This window comes from Ahaetulla prasina, chromosome 2, assembly GCF_028640845.1.
Source record: "Ahaetulla prasina isolate Xishuangbanna chromosome 2, ASM2864084v1, whole genome shotgun sequence".
NCBI classification, from domain to species: Eukaryota; Metazoa; Chordata; class Lepidosauria; order Squamata; family Colubridae; genus Ahaetulla; species Ahaetulla prasina.
This window is the reverse complement of record NC_080540.1, coordinates 186773194-186792191: the sequence shown is the minus strand read 5'-3', so window position 1 is coordinate 186792191 and position 18998 is coordinate 186773194. Positions and strand designations below refer to the sequence as shown.

The 18998-nt window shown below is 45.8% G+C and overlaps 1 protein-coding gene across 8 annotated transcripts in view; it reads left to right on the top strand.

The window, feature by feature from the left end:
- Positions 1-18998, top strand: part of PHC1 (polyhomeotic homolog 1) — a 274243-nt gene that overhangs the window by 46802 nt on the left and 208443 nt on the right. For 7 of the 8 annotated variants that reach the window (XR_009153197.1, XM_058166767.1, XM_058166765.1 and 4 more), the window contains one exon: positions 1694-1852. Coding sequence is in view for 7 of the 8 variants with exons in the window: in XM_058166765.1 (XP_058022748.1) it covers positions 1694-1852 (159 nt within the window). In the remaining variant the exon portion in view is untranslated. Of the gene's footprint in view, positions 1-1233; positions 1253-1693; positions 1853-18998 lie in introns of those variants that run through there. The other variant, XM_058166768.1, reaches the window with a different exon arrangement.

Below are 18998 nucleotides of genomic sequence, written 5' to 3'. Positions count from 1 at the left end.
TTGCCCTTACAGTCCTCCTGCTTCTGTTCTGTCCGGTATAAAATAAATTTACAATCCAATATAGGTCCCAGAGCTTGGTTGCGATGATTATTTCTGCCAATGCAGCAGAGCCTTGGATACGGAGCGCTTTGGGCTAATAGGGAGCTTAACCTTTCAAACCCCTGCAGTCATTTCAGGGGTTTTAGGAAAGCTCTACCTTTGCTCATCTGTTCACCTCCCCCTCTTCTCCTGGGGGGTGGGTGGGGAGATTTTCCGAATTGCTAGGCTGCTGATTTACGCTGCCTTAGCGATTCTACGTAATCCAAAGGCTGGCGGTCTAAAAGACTGTTGCCATCACCAACGGAGCCAAGCAGAAGCACAAATAATAAAATTTTAAGGGTGAAAGGGAAATACATTGGATAGATTACATTTTGAGGGGATGAAAATTGAATTGGGTTTAATTATGTACCTGACTGATATCTTATTCAAAAATAATCTGTATGTGGTTTGTTAAGAAAAATTCAAAAAAATTCAAAAAAAAGAAGAAAACTTTAATATGGGATTTGTTTTATTAAAGGTTAGATAATAGAGATAGAAATTAGAAATTGGAAAATACTATTATGTATATTGTCACACAATACAATATATTATTATTACTATGTATACGTAAATATTAGAAGTTGAAAGATTATTACTATGTATATGTTGTTATTCTTATTATTCTTATTCTTATTTAAATTGACTCAGACAATACACTGTTTGTTCACTAAGCACCTAAGAAAAAAGTATAAATAAAATATATATTTAAAAAAAGGAGGTGAATTTTCGGATGTCTTGGGTGAGTTAATATTGAAACATCTATAGCATTTTATAAGTACATCGTTTAATTAGTTCAGCTTGCAAAACATATTTTAGATATTAGGAATCTTGCCATGAAGTTCCCTGTGTGTACATATAATTCCATGGCTGTTTATAGCAGTGATGGCTAACTTTTTCCAGACTGAGTGCCCAAAGTGTGCCTGAACCCCCAAAATGCAATGCGTATGCAGCCCCCTGCATGCGCTCCATCCCCCTGTGCATGCGTGTGTGCCGCCCCCGCATGCCCCCCACCCCTGCACATGCATGACAGAGACCTGAAGACCAACTGGCTAGCAGGAGGCGCGCGCACTTGTACAGCACAACTGAACTGGGACAACGGCTCGTGTGCCATGAGAGAGGGTGCCACGCGTGCCAGAGTTCGCCATCACGAATCTATAGGTTCAAGCTGTACTGTGTAAGAATGCGATACCTGTATAAGTATATATATACCTTTATTGTTTAACTCCCTAGAGTCAGAAATTGTTTTCAGAAATTTCATATTTGTTTCATTACAAGTTTCATATAGTGTGGACTGCATGATTAAATAGTTCTATTCCCACTTTTTGGTTCTTAAAGGAAAAATCGTAAATGTTTGCTTTAAAAATTAACATTTGTCTCTCATCACTTCATTATTTTTAAATTTTCCCTTATTGTTGATGGAACAGTTATTTAGTAAAACAAATATTGTGTAATTTTGGATGATTACTTAAATAGTGACCTATATTACTAATACTCCATCCATCATTGGTAGATTTTGATACTTGGCATAGATTTATATTTCAGACAGAAAATATTCAAATAATTTTGTAATGTAGGCTTGTCTTTCACATAAGGTAATCCTAATTTCTTCTTCTAGGGTTTGAAACAAAACTTCAGACAGGAATCCTTGGGACCTGACACAATGGAGACGGAAAGTGAGCAGAATTCAAATTCAGCCAGTGGCAGCTCAGGCTCTGGTGGAAGCGCTCGCCCTCAGATATCACAAATGACACTCTATGAGCGGCAGGCAGTTCAGGTGAGGATTAATCTTTATTTTTTAGAAATGTAATTGTGGCATATATCAAGTTTGTTTTCATTCTGAGGAGGTTAGCCAAGGAAAAAATATGGTTCAAAAAAGTGGAATTCATCAGACGATGGGCTTCAACTCCCTGCATGCCAGTATGATAGAACAAAAACTCAGATTAATATTTTGTTTTAGATTAAGCAGTCCTTCCTTTTCTCAGAGCAATTCCTCATTTACTTACTCATTTACTCATTTAAAAATCAAATAAATAAAATAATAACTCCAGTAGTTCATGGTCTTTCCAGCTGGTAGCCTTTGCTTTGGGGATAACTGAAATAAATATTAGACCACCTTTTTCTTTTGTTCTTCTTAGATAAGAAATGGTGAATGTATGATGAGATGAGGGATTATTCTCAATGGCCAATGCTAGGTAATGCTAAGTCATAAAAGATTATTAACCTTGGAGGGACATGATCTTCAATTGGAGTGGCATGCTTTTCTATGGTATGGGAAAAACAAAATATATAGATATTTCCAAAGACATTATGTCAGAAATGCTTTGCTATTAGTATGGGGGGAAAAATCAAAGAAAAACATTATATGAAAATACCAGTCTGGCTCTCCACAATGGAGGCACTAATACATCCGAATGCTGTTAACCTGGAAAAAATTACAAGATATAAAGACATTTTGAATGAAAAAGGGGAACTTAAAACTAAGCAAGAATTGAAAAATCAAGAGATTGATTTAGCTTGTGGCCGTGTGTGCAAATACAATCAAGGTATGAGAAAGATCGGCAGGGCAATGTCAGCAAAAGAGGGAATGAATTGACGATAAAAATTAGCAAATCCCAGAAAGCTCTGTAATTGTTTGCGGGTGCGAGGAGGTGCCCACTCTAGTACTGCTCGGACTTTGGCAGGGTCCATCTCCAAGCCATCAGAGGAAATACGGTATCCCAGATAGTCAATTTTTGATTGGTGGAATTCACATTTCGACAATTTTGCATAAAGTTCAGCGGCCAGCAATTTTTTAAGTACTGCTCTTACTAGCTTCACATGCTCCTCCATGGTTTCAGTGTAGATAAGTATGTCATCAAGATAAACAAGAACCCCTTTAAACAAGTGTTCATGGAGAACCTCATTTATTAGTTGCATGAAAACTGCTGGGGCCTTGCAACCCAAATGGTAAGACTCGGAATTGAAAGCAACCAAGGGGACAATTGAACGCTGTTTTCCATTCATCCCCTTCCTTTATGCGTACTCTGTAATACGCTTCTCGTAAGTCCAGTTTAGTAAAGAACTTTCCGTTGGCCAAGTGGGCGAGCATGTCTTTCATAAGAGGCATGGGGTATACATTTTCCACGCACACACAGTTCAGATTTCTATAGTCAACTATCAAGCGAAAGGTGCCATCTTTCTTTTCCCGGAACATGACTGGGGCTGCAACCCGAGGCCTAGCCGGTTGAATGAATCCTCGTTCTAAATTTTTATCTATGAAGTTCCGTAATTCCCCTAATTCTTTTTGGGTCATGGGGTAAGATTTCGGTTTCGGGAGTTTCACTCCTGGTAGAATGTCTATTGCACAGTCTGTGGGCCTATGGGGAGGCAGTACGTCAGAGGCCTTTTCACTAAAAACCTCTCGTAGGTCCCAGTACTCTTTAGGAATTTTTTCCTCCCCCTCTAGGCGCTCAACCATCGCCCCTAGTTTCTCAGGGCAATCAGGATCAGGGGTTTTTGAAATTATGTTCTTCTTCTTTTGTGCCTTTGTGCGGAGTCGCACCACCCCTGTTCTCCAGTTTATTTTAGGGTTCCATTTTCGGAGCCACGAGAGACCCAGCACGAGAGGTTGGTCCATCCCTGGAGCAACTATGAAGTTTATGATTTCTTTATGGTCATCTATGGTCATCTCTATGGGCTCTGTCACAAAGTGGGCTGGGCCTCCCCCCGCTATCGATCCATCTAGTTGGCAGAAGGCTATGGGCCTGCTCAATGTTTTTAGTCTTAGTTCCATTCTCTCCACCACCTCGGGGCTTAAGATACATCGGGTACACCCAGAGTCTAAGAGGGCTAGTATTTCCCCTTGCATTCCTGAGGATGGGATATGCAGTTGTACAGGAACGGTAAGGGGCCCCCCTTTCCAACTCACCAAGAGGTCCTCATCCGATTCCAAAGATGGCTCGGTGTCATCTGACCCGGTCGGAGTCCCAAATTCCTTCTCGATGGGAGGAGCATTCTTTGCGTCATCTGTTCCACTCTTTGCGACCTCTCGCGGTTTTGCTTCCATCTGCGCCGTTGGTTTTTTGCCACTAGGGGTCGCCTTTGGCGGCAGCTTCGCCCGACAATCAGATATACAAAATTTTAGAGCTAGATAAATGCAGAAACTGTGGGACAGAAATTATAAATTAGCAATGTCAATTACCTATAAGAAAATTTATATTAAATGTTTTATAGGTAGCATTTACCACCAGAAGAATGGCAAAGATATTTAAAAGAATGACTGCCAAATGTTGGAAATGTAATCAGATACCTGCCTCGTACTATGTGGTGGATTAGGGTTAGGGTTAAGGTTAGGGTTAGGGTGCAAAGGAAAAAAATATTGGACAAAAGTACGTACACGGTTAGAAAAAATGGTAAAGAAAGATATCGATTTAAAACCAGAAATATTTTTGTTGGATATTTTACCAGAAAAGTACAATAAAAGGAATACATATTTAATTTTACATGTGTTAACAACAGTGAGAATTGTTTTTGCACAGTGGTGGAAAAATGAAGAGATCCCTACAGATGAAAGTGTAATTAAAAAAATATTAGAATGCCCAGAGATGGGTACATTAACACTCAAAATAAAGGAAAAGGAAGAAACAGAATATTTTTTAACATGGGATTCGTTTTACCAATGGTTAGTTAACAGAAACAGAAGTTAGAAACTCAAAAGTTTAAGAGAATTAAATTATACCAGGGGAGTCTTGATTTCTTGATTTCATTGATTTCCATCAATTTGATTTCATTGAGGGCCATATTAGGGTTGTGTTTGACCTCAGGGGGCCAGAGTGGGCATGGTCAGCTTCACGTCACTTGTGTTGGGGGCATCTGTGGTCCAAGCACTTTGCCAATGAAAATGGGCTGCCAAAATCCATTTTTGGCTGGGATGGCCTCCTGCAACCCTCCCAAGCTCCGTTTTCGCTGGCAGAGGGTTGCTGGAAGCCGTCCCAGCCGAAAATAAATGTTTCCAGAACAGCTCCGTGGACCAGATCCAAGCCCACGGGCCTTGAGTTTCACATCCCTGAACTATATATTGAATATTTATTAGTATGGATAAGCAAATATTATTATTATTATTATTATTATTATTATTATTATTATTATTATTATTATTATTATTATTACTACTACTACTACTACTACTACTACTACTACTACTACTAACTACTAGTACTACTTACTACTAGTAAGCTCAAACTGCCCAAGGAGCTGCTGATCCAATTCTACAGAGGAATTATTGAGTCTGTCATTTGCACCTCTATAACTGTCTGGTTCGGTTCTGTAACCCAACAAGAAAAACACAGACTTCAGAGGATAATTAGAACTGCAGAAAAAATAATTGCTACCAACCTGCCTTCCATTGAGGACCTGTATACTGCACGAATCAAGAAGAGGGCCGTGAAAATATTTGCAGATCCCTCGCATCCTGGACATAAACTGTTTCAACTCCTACCCTCAAAACGACGCTATAGAGCACTGCACACCAAAACAACTAGACACAAGAACAGTTTTTTCCCGAAGGCCATCACTCTGCTAAACAAATAATTCCCTCAACACTGTCAGACTATTTACTGAATCTGCATACTATTAATCGTTTCATAGTTCCCATCGCCAATCTCTTTCCACTTATGACTGTAGGACTATAACTTGTTGCTGGCAATCCTTATGATTTATATTGATATACTGATCATCAATTGTGTTGTAAATGTTGTACCTTGATGAACGTATCTTTTCTTTTATGTACACTGAGAGCAAATGCACCAAGACAAATTCCTTGTGTGTCCAATCACACTTGGCCAATAAAAAAAATTATAATTCTATTCTACTACTACTACTACTATTATTACTTATTAAGCATGAAACTCAGTCAACTGAACATTAAAAAATGCAAGGAATGGATGGAGTTGGGAAACAAAAGAATTTTAACAATAGAAGGGCATGACCTACAGATAAGATGGCATGCATTCTTGTGGGGTGAAAAGTACAAAAATCATGGGTCTTTTAGGAGACACATAATTAGGAATTTATTATTATTAATTTGGAATAAAATCAAAAAACAACATTATACGAATATACCATCTTGGATTTCCCCCAACAAAACACTAACACATCCAAATTTAATAGACTGGGCTAAAATAATTAGATACAGGGACATATCAAATGAATTGGGAAAATTAAAAACAAAAGAAGAATTGGAACAAGATTTGAATAGGGAAGTTGAATTACTTCCAAATTAGATCAAAATACATAGAAGATACAAAAACTAATCAGATACAATTGGAGCAAAATGAATTGGATAAAAATATATGGGAAGGACCAAAAATTAATCAATAAAACATAATTTTCTGTTACGGTATAAAATGGAAGAGGAAATCGTGAAGGAAACTATGATTAAATGGGCAAGAAAATTTAACCATATAGTAGAATTAGAGAAGTGGGAAAAGATGTGGAGAACAAATATGAAATTGACTATATTGACAGCATACAAGGAAAACCAGATGAAAATGTTTCATAGATGGCATCTTCTGCCAGCTAGAATAGCAAAGATGTTCCCTAGTAACTCACCAAAGTGTTGGAAGTGTAAGAGTAACTACGGAACATATTACCATCTTTGGTGGACATGCCCAGTGGCAAAACAATTTTGGGCTAAAATTAAGTGGTTAGAAGAAATAATACAGAAATCAATAAAGGGAGAGCCAGAAAAATTCCTATTAGGGATCCCAACAGAAAACCACACAAATGATATAGAATACTTAATACTACACATATTAACGGCGGCACGTATAGCATATGCACAAAATTGGGGAAAAAAACCCCACCAATAGAGGAAGATTTAATTAAGAAAATTCTAGAATGCACCGAGATGGATAAACTCACAAAAGAAATCAAAGAAAAAGAAGATACAGAATATTATAAGGTCTGGTGTAGATGATATGAATGGTTAGAAAATAGGAAAGATAAAAAAACTGAAAATAGGGTAGAATGTAGATGAAATAAAGGAAGATAAATCATAAAATAGGATTAAAATATGTATATATAATAATAAAGGACCGCTTTGAATAGCTGATAAGAAATAGTGATATATATATATAAATGTCGTATGTTTGTCTTATGTTTTAATGTGTACAAATAAAAAAAAATTCAAAAAAAAGAACATTAAAAAATGCATCACAAATACCATTTACTGATGCAATGGTTGATGCAGGTTGCTGCCAGCGTCCTAGGTACCTTCTTAAGATGTACGATGTTCCAAGTAGCGCAGTTTTTTGCAGTTCCGCTGGTGTTATTGCAGGAAGCTGCAATTTGTTGATGTAACTTATAAAATTCTTGGACATGGTACCAAGTGCTCCAATGACAATGGTTATCACTGTTACATGTTTCATCCATAATCGCGTAGTTTCAATGGCCAGGTTGCGATATTTCGTGATTTTTTCCAGTTCTTTTTCTTGGACTCTGGCATCTCCTGGTACCACGATGTCAATAAATTGTACGTTTCAGTTCTCCCTGTCGGGGAAAACGGCCGTCAGGACTGGGTAAATCTCCTCGATGCTGATTGGACCGAGTCTTAAAATTAGTTGTTTGAGATCCCCGCCTACTCCTCTTTCTTTCCAGCTTTTTCGACTCGGTTAGCTTTGGACCGGTCGTGTATTTATTACCTCAGGAGTTAAGATTTCAGGTTTTTAAAACTAATTATTATTATTATTTTTTCTTCTCTTTGTTGTTGATTTTTAATTGTTTCAGCGAAGAAGGGACTGGCTCCCGAGCCCGCTGAAGGCGGCCTCGGCGTTTTCTTATTTTTATTTTTATTTTTTATTTTTTCGCCGGCCAGCCAAACAGCTGAGAGGCGCCCACGGGCGTGTTCCCCGTAGCGCGGAGAGCCGCGGCGGTGGTTGAAAGGAGAGAAAAACCACCGGCAGGCTCACGGGCAAGGCCCCGAAGCATTCTCGACGGCCGGCTCTCTATCTCTCGCTCTCAGTGCCTCAAGCCTTTCCGCCTCGCTCCCGCGCTTATTTTTCACCTCAGGGAGCTTTTTAAGCGGCGTTCGAAGCCAAGAGGCGAGCGGCCCCCCCCACCCTCCATTTGGATCCTGCGGTTTGGAGGCTTTGGGAGCTGCACAGAGGCTATTGCAGGGCTGCAGTGAAGCCATCGGGCTGGCAAACAAGCGGCGGCCGGCGGAGCGAACGGCCTAAAATAAAATAAAAAAAAAAAAAGAGAGAGACATTTTATTGTGCCGCTTTAAGCCCAGCAGCCGGTTATCCAGCAGCCGGCTAGACGTGGAAGGCCTGAATCGCCTGCAGCCCCTTCAGAACAAAACTGTAAGTAGGCCACAGCGGCCCGGAATTGGCGGGAAGAAATTTCAAAATGGCGGACGCCATTTGCAACCAGCCGGAATTGCCGGCCTCAGCCCTAGAAGTCTCTAATCAAGACAACCCTGAGGAGGGCTCCTCTTCAGACCCTCGGGATTCACCTACCAGGGGCAGGAAAATGGCCAAGGGCAAGAAAGGGGCGCGGGCGGAGGAGAGGCGCCATAAGGCGCTCGAGAGGGCTTTCTCTAAGGCATCCAAGAGGGTTCGCAGATCCCCTTCACCTAAACAAAGGGGGAACAAGAGCACCTCCGACCCTCAGGCCCCTCCAAACCCAGATCTCAGTTCAATACCAATCCAGGGGTCTGGGTCTTGGTCCCCAGACAGATCATCTCCATGGCCCATGGCCCAAGCTGGGGTTGCTCCCTTGTTCCGTACGCTTTCGGAAATAGAACTTCAAAATATTGCTGACCCAATCCCAAGCCAATCAGACAATGTGACCCAGGAGCCAGGAGGGCCTAGGCAACAATCGGAGGCCACATTAACCCAGCTACCAGTTTGTCAGCTTCCTGATTCTTTGGGATTGATGATTCAACAGGCTATACGCCAGGAATTAGCTTCTCTCTTCCAAAAGGAATCTGCTCCCTCCGCGGCCCCCAAACCTCGTAGCGTGGATAGAGCACGAGAGGCCTCTACTTTAAGTTCAGTCAGGCTCAGACCTCAGGTGGAACAAGCCAATGAGGGGGACAGCCAAGCATCTTTATCTGAAGAGGAGGATACCGGGGAGGCCTTGTCGGAAGACGAGGGGTTGGGGCCTGATCAACCTTCATTTGTGGGGCTCTTTAAACCTCATCTCTTTCGTTCTCTGCTGTTTAAGGCTTTAACAACCACGGGTCTTGGGGCGATTCAGGCCCCTCCGGCTGAGGCTCAGTCTCTGCCTAGCACCTCAACTAGTCTATTTGTGGAACCCACGGTGGTTGCAGAAACCATCCCTGCTCCAAAGATGTTTGTGGACGTGGTCCAGCGGCAGTGGTCTCATCCGGGTTCGGGTTCTAATCCCAACGCCACAGACAAAAAGTTTTATAATTGTGCTCCGGAGCTGGAGAATATTTTGCAGGTACCTACGGTGGATGCCCCGGTAGTGGCCCTGACAACGACATCTCATGTTACGGGTCCGGAGAATGAAGCTCTTCGTCCGGAAGATAAAAGAGCGGACCAATCCCTCGTCAAATCCCATCAGGCCGCGGCCTGGTCCATCAGGTCCTCCATAGCGTCTTCCTTTTTTAATAGAGCATCAATTATGTGGCTAAAACAGCTTCAGAGCCGCCTTGCAGCTTCAGACGTAAGAGCCCATCAGGACCTTAATAAGGTAATTGCAGCATTAGAATTCTCTGCCGATTCGACACTGAACGCAGCCAGGTTTTCAGCAAAATCTATCGGGTCCACCATCACTTCCCGCCGGCTTTTATGGCTCCGACACTGGCGGGCTGACACCAGGAATAAGTGGCGTCTGGCATCCTCTCCTTATGCAGGCTCACACTTGTTCGGGGCCTCTCTGGACCCGATCCTAGTAGAAACCAAGGACAAGAAGAAGGTGTTGCCATCCTTATCCCGCCGGGGAGAATTTCGTCAACAGCCGTACTTTCGCCCAGTGGCTTCTTCTTCTTCTTCTTCCTTTCGTGGCCAGGAACTCGGAGGATCGGGGTTTCGTCGACAAAGGTTTTCACCGTATAGAGGAAACTCTCAGAGGACCGATCAGGTTAGACCAGGGTCCAAATTCACCGCCCGTAAATCATTCCGAGGTGGGCGGGGTAAGCCTTTCAACCGTTTCAAATAATTCTGGGGAGGCTCTCCCCATTGGAGGCCAGCTGGCTTATTTTTCTGCCCAATGGGAGTCCTCCACTTCAGACAAGTGGGTCCTAGATACCATCCGTCTAGGTCTGGCCCTAGAGTTCCTGTCCACCCCCCCCAACGGTTTTCTTGCCTTGCCCAACTTCCAACCGCAGTTCCAGCACTGCCCTCGTGGAGTCAGCGGTCAACCATCTTCTGTCTATTCGGGCCATCCAACCGGTCCCCATTGATCAACGGAAGCAGGGCTTCTATTCCAGGCTCTTCGTAGTTAGCAAACCGTCGGGGCTGGAGGCTATTCTAGACCTTAAAGCTCTCAATAGGTACATTGTGTACCGTCGTTTTAAAATGCACTCTTACGTTCCATCTTAGAGTGCATAAGGCTAGGGGATTACATGGCATCCATTGATTTAACGGAAGCCTACCTACACATTCCCATTAGACGAGACCACCGTAAGTTCCTCAGATTTTGCTTCAAGGGCGCTCACTATCAGTATAGGGCATTACCCTTTGGGTTGTCGTCGGCCCCCAGGGTTTTCACTAAAATCATGGCGGCTCTCCTGGCCCATATTCGGGGGAGCCCGGGTAGGCTTCAGGCCTACTTAGATGGTATTCTCATTCTCTCCTCCTCGAAGGAAAAAGCAGATAGGGATATGTCTTTGACCATTGAGGTGTTACAATCGCACGGGTTCTCGATTAATTGGGATAAGAGCCACCTTATACCTTCGACTTCCATTGTTCACTTAGGGGCTCAGATTGATTCACAGAAGTCGATGGTCTATCTGTCGGCTGAACGCCAAAGTAGTTTAGCGGAGCTAGCCAGTATATCTAGAAGGTCTCAGTCAGTTCCCATAGAGCAACTTGCCCAGCTCCTAGGGAAGATGGTTTCGGCATACGATATAGTTCCATGGTCTCGTCTCCACAGTCGGCCCCTTCAGTGGTTCCTCTTGCCACACCAGAGGAGCCGATGTGGTCTTTCCAGATGACGAGTCCTCCTGCCACGGGAGGTAGCCGACTCTTTGGCATGGTGGAATCCGGAGAGGGTGGCCAGAGGATCAGTCTTCAGGGAACCAGTGAGGACCGTTATCACCACCGACGCCAGCCTGTCGGGATGGGGAGCTCATCTAGACCAACACCTGGCCCAGGGCAAGTGGAACCAATCGGAAATCTGCCACGGCATCAATTTTTTGGAGCTGAGGGCCATCCGTCTCGCTCTCTTAGCCTTCGAGACTCTCATCCAGGACGGGAACGTCCTTATCCTCACGGACAATGTGACAGCGAAGGCGCATATAAACAGATGGGGAGGTACTCACTCTCGCTCGTTGATGACGGAAACGCTCTCCCTCGGTCATTGGGCCGAATCCCACCTGCGGTCAATAAGAGCGGAACATATTGCGGGGGCGAAAAATTGCACAGCGGACTCCCTCAGCCGTCAGACTATCGACCAGTCGGAATGGTCCTTATCCCCAGAGAATTTCCAAGAGTTGATATCCAGGTTCGGGCTCCCGGTGGTGGACTTGTTCTCCTCCGAGACCAACAATCAAGTGCCTCGATTCTTTTCGAGGTTCCCTTCTCGGGGAGCGGAATCAGTGGACGCCCTACGCAGCAGCTGGCCTCGGGGCCTCCTGTACGCCTTTCCACCGATTCCACTGATCCCCAGAGTGATCCGGAAGCTCCTATCCGAGAAGTCAGAATTAATATTGGTCGCCCCCTTCTGGCCCAGGAGACCCTGGTTTGCGGACCTGATCACTCTGTCAATTCGAGAACCGTGGAGGATTCCGGACAACCAGGTGTCCCTCTGCCAGGGACCAGTTCGACATCCCGATCCGCAATGGCTACGCCTAGCCGTATGGAGGTTGAGCGGTGCGTCTTAGCTACAGCAAGGGTTCCGCATCAGGTCATTCCTACCATGCTAGCTTCTCGCCGAGACTCTACCAAACGAATTTACGAGGCCACGTGGCGCACATTCGAAAAGTGGTGCACATCTCATAGTATAAGGGCCACCTCGGCTTCCGTCTTGGACATTCTGGCTTTTCTGCAGCGAGGTCTCGATTCAGGACTGGCGACGAACACACTCAAGAGACAGGTGGCGGCTATCTCGTCAGTCCTGAGGTGCGGTTCACTCATTTCCCTTTCGAAGGAGCCTCTCATTCAACAATTCTTCCGAGGGGCCAACAATGTCAACCCGCCGGTCGTACATCGCTTTCCATCTTGGCGATTGAACGCGGTGCTCAATGCTCTGACCAAGACACCGTTTGAACCACTTAGAGATTCCTCTCTCCGGTTTCTGTCGCTGAAGGTTTCCTTTCTGATAGCCATCACATCGGCCCGCAGAATTTCGGAATTATCAGCTTTGTCAGTTCGTCAAGACCTCTGCACTTTCTTTAATGATAGGGTGGTGCTACGTCTAGACCCTACCTTCGTTCCGAAGGTTAACAGTCAATTCCATAGAGCACAAGACATCGTACTGCCCAATTTCTGCCCAAATCCGAGACACCATTTGGAAAAGGTGTGGCACACTCTAGACGTTCGGAGAGCATTGAAGATTTACATTGATCGGACATCGACCTTCCGTAAAACAGAAGCTCTCTTCGTGTCATTCCAACCACTTACTCTGGGTCAGAAGGTGACCAAATCGGTTCTGGCTAGGTGGATCAGAGCAACAATAGCCACAGCATATGAGAGTCAGTCTCTTCCGGTGCCGCGTAATATTACAGCACACTCTACCAGGAGTGCAGCTTCTTCTGCCGCTTGGGGGGCCCAGGCTTCGATCGATGAGATCTGCAGAGCGGCAACGTGGTCCACTCCTTCTTCGTTCATTCGACACTACCGGGTAGACTCCTACGCGTCGGCGGACGCAGCGTTTGGCAGACGAGTTCTACAGACGGTTTTTTCGCAACAACAATGACTAGCCGCCATCGACCCTCCCGGTAAGACTTTGGGCTTTGGTATGTCCCAGTCCTGACGGCCGTTTTCCCGACAGGAGAAGGGAACGTTGTCTTACCTGAACGTCCCTTCTTAGAGAGGGGAAAACGGCCGTCAGCCCCACCCACGGCGTCTGTTCAATCTGGGTTCAGGGGCGGGAGGGCGCTAATTCTCTCTCATTTCAGTTCAACACGACGACCTGCAGTTGGATCCTCGCCGAAAAAGCTGGAAAGAAAGAGGAGTAGGCGGGGATCTCAAACAACTAATTTTAAGACTCGGTCCAATCAGCATCGAGGAGATTTACCCAGTCCTGACGGCCGTTTTCCCCTCTCTAAGAAGGGACGTTCAGGTAAGACAACGTTCCCTTTTCGACAACTGTGATATCTGGTATGTTGAGTTCCGAATGATGATCCGTCTATATTCGAAAATCCCACAAGATCTTCACCTTTTCATTTTCTATAACTTTTTCTACTTTATGTTCCCATGACTTTTTGGATACAGATAAGTCGTATTTTTTACAAAATGACCAGTGGATTAATTTAGCAACTCAGTCATGTCTAGCTTTGTGCAATTTTGCTGCATTCACATATTAAATGTGAAACAGTTTCAACTTTGTTGTTGCAAAGTCGGCAGGTTGGATTGTCGGTGGATTTTTGTATCTTCGCTTTCATGGCATTAGCTTGTAGTGCTTGTTCTTGAGCAGCGAGTATTAAAACTTACATTTCTTCTTGATGGTTCCCATCTTAAGCCATGCCGATGTAAAGTTGTTATTACATTTTCCGTCAATGTTTTTCAACTGCTATCCATGCAGAGCTTTGGTTTTCCATCAGTTTAATCTGTCATCCAGCTGTTGTCGAGCCCAGCTTCGGCTCGACACATGAAGCAGAAGGCGATTGGAGCATGGGAAGCACTTACTTAGCGCTTCGAGGGCACGACTTGTTATGGTGGAGCAGGCACCGGGTTGTGGGTTGCACCAGGGGGTTGTAGCCATTAGACATGCGGCCGGTATGGCGGCGGAACGAGACATGGGCGCTGCGGAGAGCAGCCGTGTTTCTGGGAAATGGAGGATGTTGTGGCAGCTAATGATGTCGGCCGTGGGGGGAGGGGATGGACGCTTTTCCAATCAGCTGAGCAGAGTGGCTAAGGGCGGGGCGGTATGTTTAAAAGGTGCTGAGACGCGGAAGCTCTCAGCGTCGACTGTACAGATTACACTCGACCACGACAGACCTGGCTTGTAGCAGGTCTCAATAAAATGAAGTTACTGGTGGCGAAACCAAGTTTGGCTTGTTCTTCAGTGGCATCTGGCATAACTGTGGCTGAGCGAGCCGAGAGAAAATTGGTGTTCCCTTCTTTTGCCTTTTACTTACTTGTTCCGGTTGACGTGAGTACCATGGCTGAGGGCACCTCTAAACCTGAAGCTGAAATAGGTGTGTGAAGGGGAAGAGGTGGTTGAGACAGTGGCCGTGGAGGACAGTGAAGCTAGAGTGGTATGCCCAAAAGAGCGAAAAGTGAGGAGTGAGTAGCAGAAAATGGAGACTTGGGAAACGGTGGAGTTGTGACCCACACAGTCCTCATCTGGCCATTGATGGCCAGTCAGAGGACTCGCCCTGAAGCTCCTAAGGCTAAGACCCCACCCCCAGTTGGGGCGCCGCCATTCCAGGGATGGAGGGAAAGGCGGCGACAGAAGAGGAAGAACAGGAATGGAGTTATTCTATGGGCCCTGGGACCACTACCATGGAGGTGCTCAGAGAAAGGTTTGGGGAGGTCAGTTTCCGTGATGCCTCCTCATGGCAGCCATGGTTCAACAAGAGTGGACTCTTCAGATACATGGCAGGGAGTCGGTTGTCCTAATGCGGATTCAAGATTCCACCTTGCCAGCCCCAAAATTAGAATGGAGCAGGAGGCTAGACGGCCTCAGTCCTCGGAGCAACAACCTGCTGGGGCAGGGGGAATAGGGCCACGATATGCTCCAGGCATGGGAGTAGAGGGCCCTACCACTAGATCCCTGCATTTAAATAAGCAAGCAGAACCACCACAGGTGGCTTGTGGAAGTAAAGACATGCCCAGAGGATATGGACAGGCACCATGGTGGTGTCAGGCCTGGAAACCATAGGTTTCCAGACACTGCCACATTTCTCTCCTGAGAGGAAGGAGGGGGGTTGAGGGGTATGGTAACATTCTTCAAGCGGTCAAGGTCTGATTGTGTTCACATCTACAGAAGGAGTGGCAAGAAGAATTTTCGAATAAAGTGGAAGAACGTTGGACCATGTGACCGGCAAGGGGGTTAGGTGGGTAGGACTCTTGGGGTTTGTATAACTGGGAAAAGAATCCGGAAGTTTCAGTTTTGGAATAATGACAGGGTTCCAGAAAAAACTCTTCTGCATTAAAAAAACTCTGAAGCCATTGTCTTTCTGAGTTCTTTACTAGCATAAGGAAACTGGCACACGATGAGTGAAATTCCAAAACTGAAACTTCCGGATTCTTTTCCCAGTTATACAAACCCCAAGAGTCCCACCCCACCCCACCAGGAAAGATTGCTGGTTCATCAGTTTCACATGGGACTGGATAGGAATATATGTCAGGCTTATATATACAGAGGATTACCTCCACATCTGACTGAGTGGTTTAAGGCTGCAATAGATTTGGATGTTGGGTTACAAGAGTTCAGAACCAGGATGTCAGTGTTGCAGAAAATCCCTCCTGCAGAAGAGACTCCGAAACCAACATCTTTCAAAGTTCTTTTACTAGCATAGGTGAACTGGCACAGTTGGAGGAAAACCGAAACTGGGGATTAAACTGGGCATCGCATGGAAGCCTTTGGCCTAGTATGGCTTCCAAAGCTGACAGGCGTCCCCTCTTGAAGAAGAAAATACATCCTAGAAAAGAAAACAGACAAAACCCAAAATGGGATTAACGGCTACTACGTCCCCTTCTAACCCTCTCCCCCCACCCCCAGAAGGACCTTTAGGTTTGTCAGGGAATTTATCATGAAATTGTTTGACTAGAGCATCCTAGCTTTTTACCCAAATAATTCAGACAATGGGTATCCCTTCCAGTGGACCAAATATTGTAAGCGACCTCTGTATAGTCTAGAGTCCAGGATCTTTTTAATTTCGTAGTGGGTCTCCCCAGGATTACCAAAGGAGGGGGTGAGCAGCTGGTAAGGGTCTCAACCTAGATTCCCTAGCCAGTTTCAACAAGCTACTGTGAAACACTGAGTGTACTTTCCCTAATATTCAAGGGAGGCTAAATTGGATAGTTACCGGGTTAATTATCTTTACAATGGGAAAAGGACCTAAAAACTTAGGACCAACACTTTATCCCCCACCTGAAAAGGGGGTTGAAGGGAGCGGTGTTTGTCGGCTTGGGTTTTATATTTTTCAGCTGCTTCAGCCAAAGCTTTTTTTGTGTCTTCCCACCCCTTTTTCAAGGAGTTCATCCAGTCCGTCAGGGACACGGAAGTGGGAGGTTGTATGGGGAGCTCAGGCATCGACACAAAATCCGTGCTGGTAGTTATCTGAAAAGGAGTTAATCCCTTGCTACTGTGTATGGCATTATTATATGCCACTTCCGCAAAAGGTAACAGGTCCGCCCAATTTTCTTGTTGGTAGTTTACATAACACCGAATATACTGTTCTACCATCGCGTTCAATTTTTCTGCAGCCCCCTTAGTCTGCGGATGAAAGGTGGAGCTAAGTCCCTGGGATGACCCAATGGACCGCAGGAACTCCTTCCAGAACTTAACAGTAAACTGGACTCCGCGTCTGATGTTATCCTCTTTGGAACTCCATGTAGTCTGTAAATGTGCTTCACGAACAGTTTCACCAATTTCCTCGCCGACGGTAACCCGCTGCAGGCGGTGAAGTGGGCTTGTTTGGAAAACAAATCAACGACCGTCCATATCACTGTATTCCCTCCGCTGGCAGGGAGCTCAACGATGAAATCCATAGCAATTTCTTCCCAGGGCCTCTTGGGCTCGGCCACGGGTTGGAGAAAACCAGGGGGTTTCCCTGGTCTGGATTTCATGGTGGAGCAGGTGGTGCAGCTCCTCACATAGTCTTCTACATCAGCTTTCATTTTCGGCCACCAGAATTGTCTTCTAGTCAAATGGAGGGTTTTCAAAAACCCAAAGTGACCTCCAAGCTGAGAGTCATGACTTTTGTGAAGTACCGTGAGCCACATACTGGATGGTACATAAATCTTGCTCCCCTTCCAAGCTACTCCTTCCCTTAGGGTCAAGTTCGTTAGGTTGTCTTTGAGCCAGGCATCTGTTGTAAGGGCTGATTTTAGTTCCGTCAATAACCTGCCCTCTGGGACGTTGGCGCCATGGCGTGGTTGCGCTCGAGTACGAGCTTGGCCCGCTGGTTGGGTTTCAGAAATCATAGCGTGCACTATCTCTTCCCGTCAGCTGTCAAATTGGGGCTTCCTCGAGAAGGCGTCAGTTAGTAGGTTCTGCCACCCTGGGATATATTTAAGTTTGAAGTGAAACCGTTTGAAGTATTGAGCCCATCGAACCTGTTTAGGGGAGAGCTTTCGAGGGGTCTTTAGGGCCTCGAGGTTCGTGTGGTCTGTCCACACTTCGAACGGTTCCTTCACCCCTTTTAGGAAGTGAATAGGCCCCTGTGGGGTGGGGGGAAGCTGTTAAGACAGGCGTTGGTTGCTGAGTTGCAGAGGGAGGTGGAATTTCCCCCAGTTGCTGGATCAAAGTTCCTTGTAATGTATTGGCTGAATGGCCGTATGAAAACCAGGGAGATCCATGGAAATTTGGAGTGGGAACAGCTGGCATTGGACCCATCCTTGTCTGGGATAGAATGCCCAGCCTGGGGGGATGGAAGCAGGGGGAGGGAGTGCTGGGCCTGGCAGGCAGAAGGTGTCTGTCGTGGGGGGGGGGGGTTGCACCCCCCAAGTCATTTTTGTTGGGTGCATTCCAGACATGTAAATTCCTTGCTGTGTGTGGGAGGTGATTGGATGCCCTCTGGAGTCGTCGGAATGGGCTTGAGCCTCCCCAATTTTCCCCTCTTTGCAAGGGGGAAAGATGAGCCTAGGTTGGGTTAAGTTCCATTTTTCTGGTGGGGGAGCGGGATGGGCTCATGTGGCTCCCAATTCCCAAACGTTCAAACCTTTCTGGGAGATCTGCAAGCGACTGGGATTTTATGGGGGTGGCCAGACTCCATTCCATTGAATCTCCAGACCCCCCAGGTTTCCTAGTTCTCCATTGTGTTTGGAAAGTAGGTGGGGGGAATTCCGCTCACCCAGGAAAGCCATGCTCCTCCAGAGACCTCACCTCTGGTCCTCTTTCAGGCATCACGTCAGACTGGCAACTTCTCCAGGAATCAGATCTCTTGGGCCATGCTCCTAGCTCTCGAGCAGTTTCTGCAGCTTTGAGGCTCCGCACCACCTCTTGCAACGGGGAGAATTTGATGTTGATGAGTTCCTGAGCCTCTGGCCCCATTGCCCCCTCTAGAACTTCTTCTTCTTTCCTCTCCACTTTTTCGCTAGGGTTTCGCACCACCTCGCGGTTTTGGCGGATGCTGGGGCCTAGTACCCCTAACAGCCCCCCAGGGATGGGGGTGCCGCCATGATCAAAAGGGAGTTTCGGTTTAATGTCAGCGTTCCAGAAAACCCCTCCTGCAGAAGAGACTCCGAAACCAACATCTTTCAAAGTTCTTTTACTAGCATAGGTAAACTGGCACAGTTGGAGGAAAACCAAAACTGGGGATTCTGGTTCCTCCGTCAGTAATACAAACCCCAAAATCTCCACCCTTATGACCCCCTCTGCCAGTGACATGCTCCAATCCTCAACCATCCCATGTCGAAGCA